General features: G+C 38.2%; 1 protein-coding gene and 1 non-coding gene across 8 annotated transcripts in view; one reads left to right on the top strand and one right to left on the bottom strand.

The window, feature by feature from the left end:
- The window catches only part of Trak2 (trafficking kinesin protein 2), a 59,070-nt gene that overhangs the window by 19,224 nt on the left and 21,126 nt on the right, over positions 1–18,720 (top strand). For 4 of the 7 annotated variants that reach the window (XM_063259568.1, XM_063259564.1, XM_063259565.1 and 1 more), the window contains exons 2-5: positions 2,522–2,807; positions 9,634–9,828; positions 12,332–12,406; positions 17,569–17,645. In XM_063259568.1, coding sequence (XP_063115638.1) covers positions 2,717–2,807; positions 9,634–9,828; positions 12,332–12,406; positions 17,569–17,645 — 438 coding nt within the window. In that variant the 5' untranslated portion in view covers positions 2,522–2,716. Of the gene's footprint in view, positions 1–2,521; positions 2,808–9,633; positions 9,829–12,331; positions 12,407–14,055; positions 15,062–17,568; positions 17,646–18,720 lie in introns of those variants that run through there. The other 3 variants (XM_063259567.1, XM_063259571.1, XM_063259569.1) reach the window with 3 other exon arrangements.
- Positions 3,907–4,043, bottom strand: LOC111755086 (small nucleolar RNA SNORA2/SNORA34 family). The gene has a single exon (XR_002789679.1). It is a non-coding gene; the product is annotated as a small nucleolar RNA SNORA2/SNORA34 family (small nucleolar RNA).

The raw sequence follows: 18,720 nt of genomic DNA, 5'->3' as shown, positions 1-18,720 counted from the left end.
ATGATTTTAAAAATAGACCCAGCTTTTCTTGACTCTTTTATGCAAGAATTCAGATCAAATCATAGCACAGGCTCTAGAGCTAATTTAAAAGCAGTTTGTTCTCTTGAGCAAAGAAATGGAATACAAAGTCAAAATTTATATACATTTTTGTGCTCTTGTGTGATATATGTAAACATTAAAAATGGAGGTTAAAAAATATAAATTGCCGTATAAGATTAAACCAGTTAGTGTATAACAGTAGAAAGAGGTCCCAAGGTTACCATTAGATTCACAGTGGCCTTTGATTAAAATATGATTAAAAGGGCCACAGTTATTAAAAATCATTTTAGTACAGAATGAGAGGTATTTAATATTCTCCCTTTTCACCTTCCTCCCCATCTTTTATTTCCTCCTGTCTTTTCTAGCTCCTTCCATCCTTTTCTTCCCTCTTCACAAGAAAGTTGTATAACTTACTACTTTGTTTAAAAATGCTTTCTTTAGGGGACACGGATATACCTCAGTGGCACAGCACCTACCTGGCAAGCATGAAGGTCCTGAGTTTGATTGCCAGTATCAAAAAATTAAAAATAAATAAATATGTCCTCTTAAAAAATGAAAGTAACTTTCAAAGACACCTGCAATGAATATAAACTGAAGCAGTCTGCAGTAATTTTCTAACTCTGAAAGTAGTACTCCGATGACAGTATCCAGATGTGGAAGAGACGGGCCTACTTATGCAGTTGATCTGGGAAAACTTTTATTCAGATGGTTATGAGATAACTGAATTCTTTACTAACCTAGATCAGAGATTGGAAAGTACTTTCTATAAACAATCACATGGTAAATATTCCAGGCTTTGCAGGCTATAAGGTCTTTGTCACAATTGCTATAGGCTACCATTTAACATGAAAGCAAGCAGTTAAAAGTGTTCCAGTTGACAATACTTAAATAAATGAGTGTCCATGTTTTAGATAAACTTTTATTTATACACACCAAAAATTGAATTTCACAAAATTTTTACATGTAATATAGTTCTTTTTTCTGCCAGCCCTTAAAAAATACAAAGATCATTCCTAGCTCTCTGTACAGAAACAGGTGCGGGGCAGATTGGTTGTGGATAGTGGTTTGCTGACTGTGAACTAGATGCTGTACAACACACCAGCAAGTTTGTTCCTATATCTGCATTGCCAGTTTTAGTCTGATTACATCTATATTTATGTTACATTATTAATGTATTTAAAATCCAGATCTCCAGAGTATTGTAACATACAAGTCTCTGACAGATTCTGCATGACATAGAGACTACAATGAAGTGAATATAGTCAGCTGTCTAACTAATAAGCATGACTCCCCACCTTCTTTGCAGGCAGAATTCCCTGTTCAGATTTGGTTCAGTTATGTCAGTGGTGGTGTACTTCAGGGAAGATCACTTTCTTACTCTTTTCAAGTAGAAATAAAGAAACATTTAAATGAACACAATAAAGACATTTTATGGGTTTTTTGTGTGTGTGTATGTAGTTTTCTTAAGATAGGGTCTGACCATATGTTGAGGCTGTCCTGGAACACAACCTGAGACTCAGGCTGGCCTCGAACTCAGCAATCCTCCTGTCTCAGCTTTCTGAGTGCTGGCATTACAGGTGTGTGTCACCTTGCCTGGCTAATGCCTTGTTAGAGGTACATGTGTATTTTTAATTTATCTGAATCTTTATGTTTAAAGGACATTTCCTGTAACACACAGTTAGGTCATCCTCTTTTCTAAAATCCAGCCTGACAACAGGAGACACTCTTGGTAGTTACAGCCCAGGGAGGCCTGGAGGAAGGTTTCTGCTAGCACCCTGTAGGTACAGAGCAGAAGATGCTGCCAGCGTCAGACAGTGTACATGGCACCTAGGTGACCCAGAGGGTCAGCAATGGCCAGAGACTCTGATTTCTGTTAGTTAGCTTAGTATCTATAATTCTTGAGTTATTTTACTGTTTTCTTTCCAGTTTATAGCATAGCTGTACCTGTAAGTTTTCGTACTTTGCCCTCAGGCAACAGGATTCTCCATTTTCCCTCCCTGCCTTTGTGTTAAGGTAATATGTTTTAATTCCACATGTGTTATGGCCCTCACAGTATCTCATTTTTATATCACATTGAACATTGAATTTTAATTGTTTTTTAAGTGACTGTACTGGTAAGCAATTCTGTGAACATTTGAGCTGTTCACTTTGATCACATATGATGTATATGTACACTTTTGAAGCCATCACCACAAGCACAATAATGACCTTATTCACCAGTCCCAAAACTTTTCTCTTAATGCCTTAGTATCTCCCAACCCCAAGGAGTCTGTGATCTGCTGTCACTATAAATAAGTTGACTTCTTTATACAGTTTTTATATAATTGGAATCATAGACCATATCTTGTTTTTTTTCTGATCTCATATCCAGCATAGTTACTCTGAAATATATCATTGTTGTTTTGTATCATTAGAAAACATTCTTCAGCACTGACCTGTCAAACAGCATGCTGAATTCTAATCACATGATCTTTTCTTTTAGGTCATTACCGTCCGAGGAATGATAATCACATGAGAGCACAGGTACAGGTGTCATTTGGCTCATCAGAGAAAATCTGTCTGAAAGAAAATGTCCATATGATCACCTCCTTTTCTTTATCAAATGGCTTGATGGATCCCTTTTGCTCTGATTCATACCAAAGCTGTCCTTCTCAACCAAAGCAAGAAAGGATCCTGCATGAATCAGTCCCAGAATGACATTTTTACTTCACCAAGAGGTGAAGAAAACCTCATGAACAGCAATCATAGAGACTCGGAGAGCATCACTGGTAAGTTTGATAATGTTAAAGTGCTGTTGCTTGCAAGGCAAGGATTAGACACCTTGGTCTGGTCTGTGTGGCTTGCTGTGAGAAACCAAGCCTTCCCTCCCCTTTGAGATCCTCAAAGACAGACTGAATTAATCTCTCCACCCCTGGCCTCCTTTCCCAGGCTCAGAGTCTGCTTTGTTTGCCAGTCCTTGTCTGTGTGTGATTCCTGTGTGGTCACTAAAGCCTGGTAGGCAGGAACTGCGTCACTTGGACCTCCTTATCTCCAGAGCGCGAAGACAGAGTTACTTGTGCTTGTATGCCCTTCAGACCTGACAACAGTGGCTGGCACATGAGAGGCCCTTGAGGTTTACAGGGGCGCATGATTTGCAGGGCCTTTCTGCTTTATCTTCAAAGCCAAATGAGAAGAACACAGGAGACACAAAACTCATTCGCCTGTAAGACCTGACTTGTGTGGCCTTTTTGTAGACTTTCCTAAGTAAGAGTATTTATGTTTGCTGAGTATGTATTAATATATTAAGTGTGGGATGCTGCTGCAAAACAAGTTAGGAATGTTAATGTAACACACAGTTAAGTACAGTACTGTTTTTCTAAAAATCAGAAAATTCTGAATTCAGAACTCTACCCAGATCCAGAGTTGTTTTTTATTTTTTATTTTAAAGGGGGTAAAATTAAACACAACAAAACAGAACAAAATAGGTCATAAGAAAGCAGTGTAAGAGATGTAAATTTCAAAGCTAGACGACCTGAGATCTCCACTGTCTATCATACTGTCTCTTGTTTTCTTCCAAATACTTGTCCAGGCCTTCATACAGAGAATCCATACAAAGCAACATAGTATAAAACTGATCCAGACAGAATGAGGAAAACATTTTAGGTCTTCAAAACGGGACAGTAAGTCACTAATGGCTGCATAGAGTCTCTCCTCTTCAAAATAGCTGGCCATACTTTCATGTATATTGAAGTTCAACAAAACAAAACAGGCGGGGTGGGGGGTTGCTTGGTTTCCCGGAGCTCCAGGTCCCAGCATGGCTCCCATCCTGGGCCTCCATTGCCTGCCACACTCAGCCACTCACCGAGGGGGGAGGGTGCTGTGGCTTCAAGCTGTTTCTTTCTAATGAATTGACCATTTCACTGCCCAAGTTCTGAAATGCCAACAGACCATAAAAAGACATCTCTTTAGGCTCCTGCTAGAAACCCAACAGCATCAGGAAGCTGCTGGCCTTGATTCAGGGACAGGAGAGTTGTTTTTTTAAATTCTGCGTTAAAAGTTAACTGTAAGTTGAACAAACTGTGAGACAAGCTTACATTACCCACATATTTACCACTTCTGTCACTTTTTATTTCTTTTTGGAAATTGAAATTTCCACGTGGTATCCTTTTTGCCTAAAGAACTTTAACATTCCTGGTAACATAGGTCATGTGGCAATGAATACAGTTTTTTGCTACACTGAAAATAAAAATCTCTTCACCTGTTTTTGTTTTTTGGGTTTTTTTTTTTTTTTTTTTTTTTTGTCTTTTTCCTTTTTATTGGTACCGGGGATCGAACTCAGGCACTTATGCCGCTGAGCTAAATCCCCAGCACTTCACCTATTTTTGAAAGGTGCCTTCACTATACAGAATTCTGAGTTGGTCTATTGTTCTGTACTCTTTCAGGATGTTTTGTCTTCTACCTGTGTCCAGTGAATAGTTTCGGTTCGTTTCTAATGTCGCTTTTCTCTTTTTTTTTGACCAGGGATCAAACTCATGATTGTGTGCTTGCAAGGCAGGTGCTTATGCCACTAAGCTAAATCTCCAGCCCTTTCTTTGCTCTTAAGTTTCTCTTTATTGCTGGTGTTTAGTAATTTGCCTTTAATACGGTTTTCTTTGTGCCTATCTTACTTGAAATTGTTGAGCATCTTTGAACTATGAATTTATAGTTGTAATTAAATTTGGTGAATTTGGACCATTATTTCTTCAGATATTTTTTCTGGTCTCACTTCTCTCCTGTTCTGTGACTCCAACTGCATGCATGTTAGATTGTTGGTCACTTATATGAGTTCTCAGTTTTTGTCCCCAACCTTTTTTACCCTTTTCTTCATCCTTTGGGTAATTTCCCTTGCTGTGTCTTCAACCTGCTGATCTTTTCTCTGGAAAAAAGCTGATGTTATCCAGAGGATCTTTCGTTTTTGATGCTGTATTCCAGTTCTGTCCAGATTTCATAAAAACTCATATATCTTCTGTTTCTCTTTTTATGAAGTTCATCTTTTCTTTTTAAATCATTGAGTATACTAATTAAGAGCTGTTTTAAAGTTATTAATTCTGTCATCTGTGTCATAACTTGTCGTGAGTGTCTAGGGCACTCTGAACTCCGGGCAAGGTAAACACACACGCACGCCTTGTCGGGACACGGGGGGTACAGCGCTTGGAAAAGAAAGACAGGAGAGACACCTTTGCTGTCTGCACCGCGTTACACTGCACTGCACTGCACGCACAATCTTTATTTTAGGATTCATATATAGTAAACCCGATCAATTCACAGAGCCCAGATAATTAAGTAGTGAAAAGGCATTCTTTGTGGCAAGCTACAACGTGACAGACTACAATGTTTATTCTAAAGCTATCTAAGTGAAGTAAATAATCACAACCAGTTCTCATAACCTCTCTAGCCCAGGAAGAAATTCATTAGCTCAAGAATGTTGTTAATTTGTCTGCTGTTAGTGTCACAAAGGGTGGCCAGCCACTTCCTCAAGACTTCTGCAAAACAAAGCCAGCTCACAGTATGGATTCCAGAGGGTGAGGGCTCACTGAGAACAGGCATTCCTATTCTACCTCCTTCTCGCATACCAGGGCGGCTATTGTAAATTGCAGGTTAGAGGGGGTTGGGCCTACAAAGTGACACCTCATCCCCCACAATAACTGAGTCAGTTTCTCTTGACTTCTGATTATGGATTTCAAATCGCTTATTTGCATATCTACTTTTTTGGGATGCTGAACATTGTGACTGCTACATTGTTAGGTGTGGATTTTTATTGCCTTCTTGGGAGAGTGTCAAATTTTATTTTGGCAGACTTGCTGACAAGATTTACCTTTTTGAGGTTGTTGTTGGGTATTTTTCGTTTTGTTTTGTTTTGTGGGGGTGTGTACTGGGAACTGAACTCGGGACCTCATGCTTGCCAGGCAGGCACTTATGCCACTGAGCTATATTCCTGGCACTTGAGGTTTGTATCTAATTTTTGTTATGCGGGTCTCTAGACCCTACACTGACTTGCTTTATTTTAACATTAATTTAATCCCACTACCAGTAGGCATGACCGTTGTACAGTCTTTACTGATTGTCCAAAATATTCAGTGGGATTTTTCTGTTCTCTCAAGATAAAATTTAGACCTCTTACCCTTCTGTAGGAGAACAGTATAATAGTGTGGAGGGTGATTTGATTACAGTGAGGACAAACGAGTTTTGAAGCCACGTTCAAGAGAAACAAAAGGACATTCTAAGTCTAAAATGGAGATGATGTAACTGGAAAGAAGCAAGAATATGGGAGAGACATTTGAAGGGGGCGTGGTAGAAAGGAAGTTGTTGAGCTTAGACAAACGAGTAATAAATAGTATGTTGGAAATAGAAGGAGCTAGTGTCAAGAATATTTAGCTCAGTCTACTAAATTTGGGTTGTACATTCATTTTTAAAATTATCTTTTGGAAGCCTTCATCATCCTGTAATGATTTGATTAGTTCTATAGTATGCAGTATGTATTTAATGTGTGTGAAGATGGGGACAACTTTGGAAGAAACTACAGACAATTAGATAAACTGTGAAGATCTCCAGTGGACTTGCTTTGAAATCTGTATTTCTTTAAATTATTTCTTTTTGAACTGTTTTGTTCTGTTTTGATATGTTTAATCTTACACTCTTTAAGATAAAAAGCAAGTGTGTAGGACTGATAACCATAAGTTTTTGTTAGATCATTGAGCAGAACTGTTGGCAGTGTCACTATCTGAATGTCAGTTTACATACTTTAATTTTATAACCTGAATAACTATTTGTAAGATGACAATATGTAACTTATCAACTGGTGGTTTCTTACTGTTTATTTTTCTGTAATTTTGTATTATTTCTACCCTTTTTTTAATTTCCATGTATTTTTTTTGTTTCTCTTTAAATAAATTTTTAAAAATTATCTTTTGGAAGTAGGGAATGTATGACCTTGTATTTTCATAGAATTTCATTAATACTTAAAGCTTCTCTTTTAACCCAACATCATAATTTTTGTGCTTTTATTTCCTTCATACCCTTGAACATCAAGTAGTGTGTTTTTTTTGCTTCTATGTATTGATAGTCACCTTCTCTTCCTGCAAGTATTGTAATGCCATGTATATGTGGCAAGAAAATTAAGCAATCATTTGGAATTAGTAGTAATAAAATTTGAATGTGTTTTCAGGACTATTTTTTAAGAGACCTGTCAAGGATTGAGAGCTCCTTTAGAGCCATACCTAAACACTATATCTGTGTTATGAAGCCACTCGCTGTTCGCCTTCTGAACGAATAATGATTGCTGACATTGCCTGCCTCTTTATCCTTGACTTTTAAGTCGTCATTAACAAGTTAATGTCCAGTACTAAACATTTACCTTTTTAAAGTTTGTTTCCTTTGCCAGAGTTAGAGCATGTTTCTTTTTGCTATCCACAAAGTAAATGCCACATTTCTTAAAAGTGAAAAGGTAGATAATTACGTCCTGTGTTTTCTCTAAGTCTTACTATTTTAGGCATGTTAAAAGAGATATGTCCCTCATTTACCCTCTTTTTTTAAATGGCTAAATTTGGAAGGTGTTAGATGATGGATAGTATTAGAAACAGGAAGCCAGACACATCGAGAGGAAAATTGTGACAGTGTGGAAGTGACCAAATAGTGATGTGAACAGCCTTCAGCGAGCCCCTCTGTGTGCCAAGTGTTATCCTGCGTGCTTTGGGTGTTTGTAACTACTTCCTTCTAACTGGTACTGTGTGTGGTAAATGATGCTCTTTATTTTACAAAACAGAAATGAAGACAGTAAATCATGCATCTAACATCCACAACTATTAATGTGGAGGAGTGGTGTGGCTGGGGGTTTAGATCAGCAGCACACAAGTGCCTCCTGGCAACCTCAAGGTTGTGAGTTCGATCCCCAGTACCAAAAAAAAAAAAAAAAGTAGGGGAGCAGATTTAGAACAGGCTCTGATACCAAAACCCAGAGTTCTTTCTTATATTAAATATGAAAAATGGGAGCTGAGGATGTAGCTCTGCAGCACAAGCACCTTCCTGCCAAGCACAGGGTCCTAAGTTTGATTCCTGGTACCCAGGTAAAAAAGAATGAAAAATAGAACAATAGATAAGAACAAACACCTGGAGGAAGTAAATCTGTAAAGTAATATGGCCTGTTAGAAGCATGATGTGTAAGAACCTGTCCTCTAGGACAAGTGGCCACCCTTTGTCCTTTGTCTTGGGAGGAAGTGGGAGCAGCAGTAAGGGGAAGCCTGTGCTTTGGTGGGCATGGTGCTGATTAGGAAATCTCATGAGCCTGGTGCTCTTCAGGAAGTCAGCCACCTGCATGACTCAGCTTCTCTGGGTGATAGGACAGGCAGTTTCTGAGATGCCTTCTAGAATGTGTGTTCTGTAGATGTTACAGCAGCCTGAGACTTTTTTTATTTTTTTGTCTTTTTCTTTTTTATCGTTAACGGGGATCGAACTCACAACTGTCTGCTTTACAAGGCAGGCGCTTATGCCGCCGAGCTAAATCCCCATCCCCAGCAGCCTGAGACTTGATTTGACTGGTAGGTCTAAAAACTCACTAATGAATAATGAAGATAACTAACATTTAGCTAATACTTGCATGGCATACCAGGCACTGTTCACAAGTATGAGTATTTTTTGTGGACTTATCGTACTTAATTCACGCGGCCACCATGGAGATTAGTGCCACAGTAATGTCACAACTGTTTTACAAGTAAAAAATGGCTCAGAGGTAAGTCACTCATCCAGTATGGCATCATGTTACAGGTAGAGCCTGGACTCGAGCCCAGGACAATCACCTGTGTCCTAGCCAATGTATCTGAAGGCAAGGGAAGATTTTTAGGAAGAAGCAATTTTTTTCCTCCTGTGAATATTCTTCTCACATACTTAAGCCTTTAATTATACCACATCTTTGAAATAAAAATCCTCAAGTACTTCTATCAATGCTTTGTAGACATTAATTTTTTTAGACTTTCTAGCTACTGTTAGAAAATCTAACATACATATACATAATTTTATATGTACATAAAACATACATTATATATACATGTACATAATTTTATAGATTTTGAAAATTTTTTCCACAAAATTCATTAAATTTTGCCCCTTTTGAATTGACTGTTTTCTGCTGGTTGGTTTGTCTTGCTCCCCCTCAGTCTCCTGCCCACAATGTAAGTAGGCAGGATTGATAAACTCAGGAGGGTGAGGGAGGAGGATCATTGTGAGTTCAAGGTCAGGCTTACTACATAGCAAGACTATATCTCAAAAAAAAAAAACAACCAAACAGACAAAAAATACAGAAGAGATAAGATACAGAAGAGATAAGAAATTGGCTCCAATTCATATTAAACTTTTAAAAACATAGTCACTAAGCAACAGACTTTTGATAGTGTATAAATTTTGTGGCATGATTTTTACTCGAGAAGTTCTCCTTTCAAAGAAATCCAGAGGAAGATGAACAGCAGTCAGTGGAGGAATGATCTTGTCTAATGTTTCTTTGGTTTTCTTCCTTCAAAAACTAAGTTCTGGCACGGCCTGGTAAACTGAAATGTATAGGATTCATTTACGTGTGCTCTCCCCCAGATGTCTGCTCTGACGGGGACCTCCCTGAAGTGGAACTGGTGAACCTGCTGGAGGAGCAGCTGCCCCAGTACAAGCTAAGGGTGGACTCACTCCTTCTGTACGAGAACCAGGACTGGGCACAGTCGCCACTCCAGCCGCAGCATGCATCTGATGCCCTCTCCCCAGTGCTTGCCGAAGAGACTTTCCGATACATGAGTGAGTGTTTTTACCCTGTTAGAGTTTGTCCAGGGGAAAAGACTATGACTTTTGAGACTTTTGACACTTGGTGATTGTTTGGCATTTGCCTGCTTTGGTGCTGTAACTGTTTTTTCAGGGAGAGCCAGTGTTGTCTGAGTACAAGAAGGCTATCATCCCAGCAGCTCTGAGTAACAGGGTTGCAGACATACATGGACATTTCCATTTCTTCCATCTTGTAGTAGATACCTTCTACAGGCTGAGAAGAAAAAAAAGAACTTTTAAAAAATTAGTGAAATAGGCTCCGGAATTATAGCTCAGTGGCAGTGCCTGCCTGGCAAGTGCAAGGTTGTGAGTTCATTCCCCAGTACCAAAAAAAATTAGTGAAATTATTTGAAATTTTAATATCCCTATGTAGTTGTCACCATGTATAATTCCAATAGCTTGGTACCCTTTTTGGCATTTATTTTCCATTATTTAATATGGTCACAGAAATTATGTCAGTCAATAAGGACCAGAGTTCTTAGATATAGTAGTTCTTACTATCCCAGCAAGAAATGCAGAAGGATCCAGAGAGAATGTTTCAGCGAGAACTGAACTGGATTGTCCTCAAAATAGATCTCACACCAGGCTGTCAGAAATGACAAGATTAGAGCTAACCTTTGAAATATAAAGACCTGTTTCCACTTTATTCTCCTTTCAAAAATCTGCATTAAGACTAAACTTACTTGTTTTACTTTTTTTACTGCAGTATAAAAATGTATGCATAGTACTGTTCTAACATATTAAGTTTAACAATGGTGTGTTTGTGAAATTCATTTGAATTAAATATGAGCTTGCACCAGGTCCTTGACGTTTTCCCAGCAAATGCTCCCATGTTTTTAATCCAGAATGATTATTGTGCAATGTTGATTTTCATAGTAATCATTAGCTTGCTTTAAGTGGTAGTTTCCTAGAACCAGGCACTGTTAGAATTTATTTATTTCTTACAGTTTTCTTTCTTGCTCACTCTTTCTCTCTGTGGTTTTTTGAGACAAGATCTTTCTGTGTAGCTCAGGCTGGTCTTGAACTCATGCCAGTTCCCCTGTCTCAGCCTCCAGGATGCTGCGTGCACCACCATACCTGGCTTTTCTTATAGTTTTCTAGAACTTACTGCCTACAAGTTGGAGGATGAGGGGGATTCTAAACATTATTTAAATTTGATTTGAAATATCAAGAAGTTCAAATAAAACAATTTGTATCCTTAATATTTCTTTTAATTAACTGAATTAAGCTAAATTAAGATTTTCAAAATTTTCTTAAATTCTTAGTTTTGAGAAATTACTTCAGATTTCTGGACGATTTTTTTGTTGTTGTTGTTGTTTTCGTTTTTATCGGTACGAGGGATCAAACCCACGACTGCCTGGCTTGCAAGGCAGGCACTTATGCCGCTGAGCTAAAATCCCCAGCCCCTCTGGAAGATGTTTTTAAAATGAATATTTTTTATTTCCATTTTTGTCTTTTTTTGAGTTTATAAATATTTTGAGAAAAACTGTCAAACTGCAGTTTTATTAGGATAAACTTAATTTGTTGTTATTTTGATAAATCACACAAAAAGAACCACCTGCTTGTTCTTGGTCCTATAAGACACATGGCAGGAGGTGGAAGGTAGAGCTAACACTTACATGTCTTGGGATCATGCTTTAATGGAGTTACTTTTAGGATGAAATTTTAAATAAAAAGACTAGAAAACAAAAGGTATAAAAAATTCTAAACTACTTTTCAAGACTATAAAAAACACCCAGTGTTTCAGGGAGTGATTTTAAACTTGAGATTAATAGTATAATACAAGCCTATACGTCCAACTTCTGGGAAAAAGTCCTCTTCCAATAGTTTCCCAGTATTATTTTTGCTTCAGTAATTTGAAAATGAAACTGTAGGAGATGGATCTAGAGCATGAAGCAACTAAGTAAGGGTTCACTAATACTTTATCTCTGCACTATATTTTAATTTCACTATCATTTTAAAGACATTAAGTCTTTGACTTAATTTAATCAAGTAAGCCACATTATGAATATACTTCTTATGAATATAAAAGATAAGTGATTACTTTACTTAGGGAATTGAGCGAGGTTTATTTTTATTTATTTTTAATTCTTATCTATATTAGTACATGTGATTGAGCAAAGTTTAAAAAGCAAAAACACAGAACCTTCTTTGCTCTGTTTTCTTTCTCACTTTCTTTCCTTCCTTCCTTCTGTCCATCCGTCTGTCTGCCTTTTTGTCTTTCTTTTTCTTTTTTTGTGTTAGGGATCCAACCCAGAACCTCACGTCTGCAAAACTAGCCCCATGCTGCTAAGCTGTACCTGGGCCCTTCTTCCCACAGTGTTCTGTCCCCCAGTTGCACATTTGTGACTCTGGATAACTTTACACCCCCGGTGGGCCATCCCAAGGCTTGGCCCCAGCTTCCTACATGCGCCCATATGTTCCTTCCCTCATTACTGGTGGATCTGTGTGTTCACTAACCTGCTTTTTAATAACTGAGGAGAAGAGGTGGCCCAGGATAGGCACGTTACCCTTGTGGAGCCCAAGGAGCTGAAGGAGCTGTCAGAAGAGAATGGTAAGTTACAAGGAAACATGGTGGCCTTTGAAGTTGGCACCTACCTCATATGAATGAAGAAGGGGAAAGTTCTCTGAAGTTACCTGGACCATAGTGACTGCAGTACTGCTATACACACTCATGAAGGTTAAGGTGCTCAAGGAATGCTTACACATAGACAGGTCATCCAGGGTTTTCCTCATTTTACTACAGTAAGGCAAGCGCTACAGCAAGCTGTGGGGGCGAATTATGCCTTCCAAACACACAGAACAGGAAGTACCATCTATTGATGAAAAGGTCAGAAATAGGCTTGTGGGTGTTATTTGAGAAAAAAAGGTTACTAGGACTATTCTCTATGGCATAGGAAAAAGAGAAAGGGACAATGACTGATGTTACAAGTTTTATTTCAGGCAGTCATTCTCAAATTGTGCCACCCCCGCCATTAGTACCACTTGAGAACTTGCTAGAAAGCCACACTGTGGGATGCACCAGGGCTGGGACCCACTAGGCTCCACTACTGTGTTTCCCTGTGATGCTGATATGCACTTGTGTTCGAGAACCAATGATGCAAAGTGCTGTAGACCAGAGCAAATGGCTATTTCACAGAGACATTAATTGAAGAAAAGGAATTAGGAAGGATGTACAATTCTACAGGTAAATACACTTACAGGATTTATTGCTTCACTGATACATTTTCCCTCATTCTACCTTCAGAAATTATCAGTTTGTACTAGCATGAAAAGAAGTATGACTGACAGTGTTCAGAAAGTGTTAAATGTCAGGCAGGTCCGAGAGGCTAGCAGATTTAGCCCTCAGCTGATTCCACAAGAGGATTAAGCGTGTGCCTCGATACATCTGCCATATAATCGTCTGACCTACATATTATGTCCTGGCTTTGTACCTTCTTTGGGAGAATTAGGGAAATTGTCCCTCAGTCACTGTCTTCAGGGTTTACTTCTCCCAGCGTCCCTGTTGAGAAAGACAGCCTGCCTGGATACATTTTTGGTCTCCTTTTGCTCTGTCTCCATTTTTCAGAAGGCAGTTTTCTGTACTGCAGCGCTGTCTTCTGTGTTATAGCAGAAGAGCCGCATTCCTTCAGCTTGAAACCACTCACCCTGTCTGTCATTTTCAGGAGCTATTGCAGCTTTTACTGTGCATGTTGGAAGTGTCTGTGTTTTATTTTCTTGTTATTGTTGTTATTTTGGTTTGGTTTGGGTTATTATGGAAAGATTAGAAAGTAATGATTAAATTCTTTTTTTTTTTTTTAAAGGAAAAAGAGAAAAAACAAAACAAAGCGGTATAAGGGTACAAGTAATATAGAACTACAAAAAAAAAAAAAAAAAAACAGTAAGAAATCACCAGTTAATAGATTACACATTATCATCTTAGAGATAGTTGCGCAAATCACAGTATCAAAGCATACAAAGTGGACATTCAAACAGTGAGACTGCAAACAGTTGTGTTCAATGATCCAACCAAAAACATTAATATGGTCAGCTATTTAACACCCCTAAACACACTTGCTATTGTATCCTTTAGAGCTCTTTTTTTCCCTCTCTTTTTTACAACAAAATTTACACATTTTGGGTTTTTTTACTCCTTAGTTCAAAAGCAGCTTTTTTTTTTTTTTTTTTTTTTTTTTTTTGTCTTTTTTGTTTTTTTATTGGTACCAGGGATCGAACTCACGACTGCCTGCTTACAAGGCAGGCACTTATGCCTCTGAGCTAAATCCCCAGCCCGAAATTCTTTTTAAAAATGAAGAAATTGTGGTAAAAACTCCATATCTTGGAAAGGGACATATGAAGGAACTGTCATGTACCACTATTGTAAATGACAAGCAGAATGAAGTGACACTGGTGCTCCTGGACATAGTGTAAGAAAGTAAGCATGGATCAAGCATAAAATAAGGATCAGTACAGTGCTCATGTCTACTACCCAGCCCGTGTTTTCAGAAACATTAGATTCTCCAAACATTAGTAAACCACCTTCAGAAATCAAGTGACAAATTGTTCTATAAAAATGTTTATCATTTCCCAATCTATAGAGTTAGAAAAGTGTGTGTAGAAATAAGCAAGATTCTTTGATTATTTGTGCACAATTTAACATACTTCAGCGGCTGTGAACTGTTAGGTTTTGATAGAACTGATCATAATAAAGACAGCCTGCTGGCCAGTCTTGGTCCATGGCTTCTGCAGCATTTAATTACTGTGTTCAGTGCCAGGAGAGCTGTGAGATTTTTCCCTGAGTGCTTTTGGAGTCCTACAGACAATGTGTCTGTATCAGACCGCTGACAAGGGGGAGCACTGCAGAGCTGACAAAGAGCAAGCCTTTAGCTTTGCAGTGGCAAATCTTTGGGGTTTAATAGTATTTAGGCTGTTTTACATAAAACAATAATTGGACAGTTATGGTTGCACTAATTTTTTTATCATAATAACTATTTAAATAACTCATTTCATTACTTATATTTGAAGCCTTTTTAACAGACTTACTGTTTTGTTCTTTCCAATTGCAGAAACATTTTTTCTTCGTGGAAAACTAGCAAGGGGGAAAAAAAAACAGAAACCAACAGATCAACCATAATTCCTACACAGAGATAACCACTACTAATAGTTGAAAGCCAGCTGCAATGGTACACATCTGTAATCCCAGCACTTTGGGAAGTGAGGCAGGAAGATGGCAAGTTCAATTCCCTCTGGGCCACTTAGTATGACCCTGTCTCAAAACTTAAAAAAAGGCTGGAAGTGTAGCTTAGTAATAAAGTGCCCTGGTTTCAATCCAGAGTAGCATCAGAAATAGAAAAGCCCATCCATATTAATATCTGTTCTTCCAGTCTTGATTGCATGCAGGTGTATATAGCTATACTCCCACTTTATAAAGCAAAATTGAGTTCTGTGCTATTTTATAACGTGTTCATATATGTACTGCACTCTGGTGTTTCATTAGATGACAGCTTTTGTATCTTAGGGTGGCTGTGGTAGAAACAGCAGCATGGTAGGAAGAGCCATAGCTTTTCTGACTATGGTGAGTTGGCCTTATCACCTGTATTTTAAAATCCTTAGTGTGCCACTAAGGCTTACTTAGTTAAGCCACATGAATCCTCTCAGAGAAGATTTTCACGAAAGAAAATGAAATCATTAAACTAGATAACTTAAGTGTTTATACTGTGACAAATGGAGAGCATTAGTAATAGGAGATATATTTTCATTTTTCCTCTTTAAAATGTTTTCATTCTACATATTTATTCACTGTGTTAGTGTCCTTTTTCTCCCCTTTTGTCATGAGTGTCTTACGGTCACAGTTTTTGGCCCTCATACTCAGTTTATTTGGCCCTCACTCTGATGAACCATATGTGCTGTGCCATGTCCTTTTAGACTGTCTGAGTCTAGGGCTCTAGGGTCTTGCTTCAGGTGTCATTTAGCCCTGGATTGGTGGTTTTCATCTGGGCTGCACATCATAACACCTGGGACTCTTCTTGTTACCCCAGTCCTGAGGCGGCTCTAGATGGTTAATCCTGAATCTGGAGTTGAGCGCCTCTGCTCCTGATTACTTTTGGTTTTGCAACCATTAGCTGGTTTTCTGTAATTAGTTTAGAGCACTGACATACTGATTTGATTTTCCCTCTTAATGTGTTATTGAAGTAGAAGTCGAAGAAAGCACTGATGGTGCCTGATTTCATTTGTGACCCTTTGTCCTTGCCATGTTATTCAGCTTGTCAGCTCCTTCACCCAAACACCTCTTTTCTTAACATTGTGGTTAGATTAAGGAGCCAGTTTCTTGTCTTATAAATATATAAATTCTTCTGGAGTAAAAATGCTTAAGAAGCTTATTCTTAAAAACTCTGTATTTTCAGTTTAGGCCTTTATCTGTTTCCTTCTACCATTGAGCCAGCATTTTATTTTATTTTTAATGGGAAATAAGTTACTAATAAACTGTGGGTAATCCCTACATGCATTTTAGTTGTGCTAGGAAGAAAACTAAATCTGAGGTAAGAATAAAGGATATTGAAGAGTTGTCCCTGCAGTCTTTGGGCACCCTACAGTGTTACCATGGGACTGAGGAGCTATCGAAGACTTCAGTCATAGTGTGCGCTGCTAGTTCAGTGACCTCCTTACAGGGAGCATAGACTCAAAGCCATTCCATACCTACCAGTTGTGTTTAAGGAGCAGTAACTATAAACTGCTGTGTGGTATTTAGCAGTTTACTAGATGCCTTGTTGTGGTATGATTATCCTCGTAATGACCTTGTATCTTAACAGCAAGATTCTTGCTTCCATATTGTAAATCTGGGAAGAGTTAGGTGACTTAGTCAAGCTCACTGAAATAAATGAATTCAACTTTTCTGTTTCAGAGCCTTTTTTTACACTTCGGGCAAACTATTATGAATCTAACTCAAACAAATCCATGCACACACTTGAGTAACTTGTAATGTGTTCAGAGTCAAAAGAGTTTTGTTATATAGCTTTAGCTTTAGGAGATACAAGTAAGGGTGCTATGGAGTTATGTTTACTCTTCTTTTTTTTGAGCTAATTTTATCTAAATACATCGATGATAACCTAAACTTCAAGGTATCAAAATTCTGGGCTTAAATTATACAAGTAATAATATGGTATATGGTTTACTTTATAGCAAATATAGATGTGAATTAGTATACTATATATTACTATACACATAAAGGATTTTTAATTAAGCTTAAAAAGATTATGGTTCAAAACAATGACAAAAAGGCTTACAAGTTCTGTTCCTTGCTTGCATTAGGTCCCATGATAGATGATCTTATGTGATCAAGGTAATCCTAGGAGAATTCCAATTAATTTTTTTTGTCTTTTAACTCAGTCTTCAGTAACTCTAGGTTCAATGAGAATATAAAGCATTGTTCTCTCAGCTATCTTTCTCAGATGTGAGTGGACCAAATTTCTTACACTTCCAGAGGAGAGGAAGGTAGTCAAGAGGTGACTGCTTTGTGGTCATCTGATTTATCATGCGATGTACATTCTGTAGTGATTGGTCTATTTCCTGAGTGTCTAATACATTAAAATCCATTCTTTTTTCATACCTTTTTATTTCTCTAAATTACTTCTGGTAAAAGCCAGAAGTTTTTGTCATTATTATCTTAAAGTTTTTATAAATATTTTAAACTACCTATTATTTCTGAGGCCTGTAAATAATTGTTTTTAACTGTTTTAGTTCTAGGCACAGACAGGGTTGAACAGATGACCAAAACATACAATGACATCGACATGGTTACACATCTCCTGGCAGAGGTAGGAACACGTTTTAATTCTCTAGTACAAAAAATAAAAACTTGGAGATCATTTGTAAACTGTCAAATTTATATATCAGTCATGAAGGTGTGTGATCTGTGTTACTATGTATAAGGTAGTCACAGCTGGAACAACTGGGATACAGTGGCATTCCAGGGTAGATGGTTCCTGAAGTTCATAGTGAAATTATAGATGATAGGAAGATTGATTGATATGGTACTGTTGGCTTTCCTTTCCTAGGGAAGATAATTGGTTTTAAATTGTCCCTGCGATAGAGCTGCAACTCCACTGCAGACCAGTACCTGCAGGTGGGCAGGTGGGAGCAGCACCTGTGTTTATTCTCAACTTGCACTCTTTGAGCTCACCCTGTCGGTGACTTTTTTTTTTTTTTTTTTTTTTTTTTTGGTCTTTTTGTGACAGGGTCTCACTGTGTAGTTAGTTCAGGCCAGTCTCAAGTTCACTTTGTAGCCCTAGTTGGTCTTGAACTTGGAACAGTCCTCCTGCCTCAGCCTCCCAAGTATCTATAACATTTTTAACATGTACATTAGTAAAACTGGCAGTCAAGATACTCTCCTATACTCAGTTTCACTTGACCTTATAGAAGACTTTCTCTGTGGTGTGGACTTCTGTCCTTTCCTCCCAGCTCCCAGAATGATTCCCATGTGTGTCACTTAACTAAATGAGGTATATGGCCTGGCAGTGCAGAGATAATCCACCTATTTTCACGTGCTATGTAGAGGGAGGAGAAAAGCTTAACTCTATCCATTCAGTGGTTGTATAAGTGGAACCCACAGTCATCTGTAAAGCAGATGTAGAGTGACAGTTTTTCATCCTGTAAATAAAATTGTGGTTACGGTGTCACAGGGGGTCTCATGCCCTTGCCAAGTGTCCATCTACCCAACAAGTAACTCTTAGTAGACCCTGTACGGCCTCCCTGCAGGCCTTCTGTGCCATACCAACTTTGTCGTTCCTGCTCTGTAGTCTAGGCCAAATCCTGTAACCTCAGAATATCATTTTTGGTCTGGGGGTATTGCTCAGTGGCACAGTGCCTGCCTGGCAAATGCAAGGTTGTGAG

Source organism: Cavia porcellus, unplaced genomic scaffold (assembly GCF_034190915.1).
Source record: "Cavia porcellus strain 051 isolate PalLab524CR breed Dunkin Hartley unplaced genomic scaffold, mCavPor4.1 scaffold_12, whole genome shotgun sequence".
NCBI lineage: Eukaryota > Metazoa > Chordata > Mammalia > Rodentia > Caviidae > Cavia > Cavia porcellus.
Note: the sequence above shows the minus strand (reverse complement) of the source record. Positions and strands in the feature narration are given on the sequence as shown.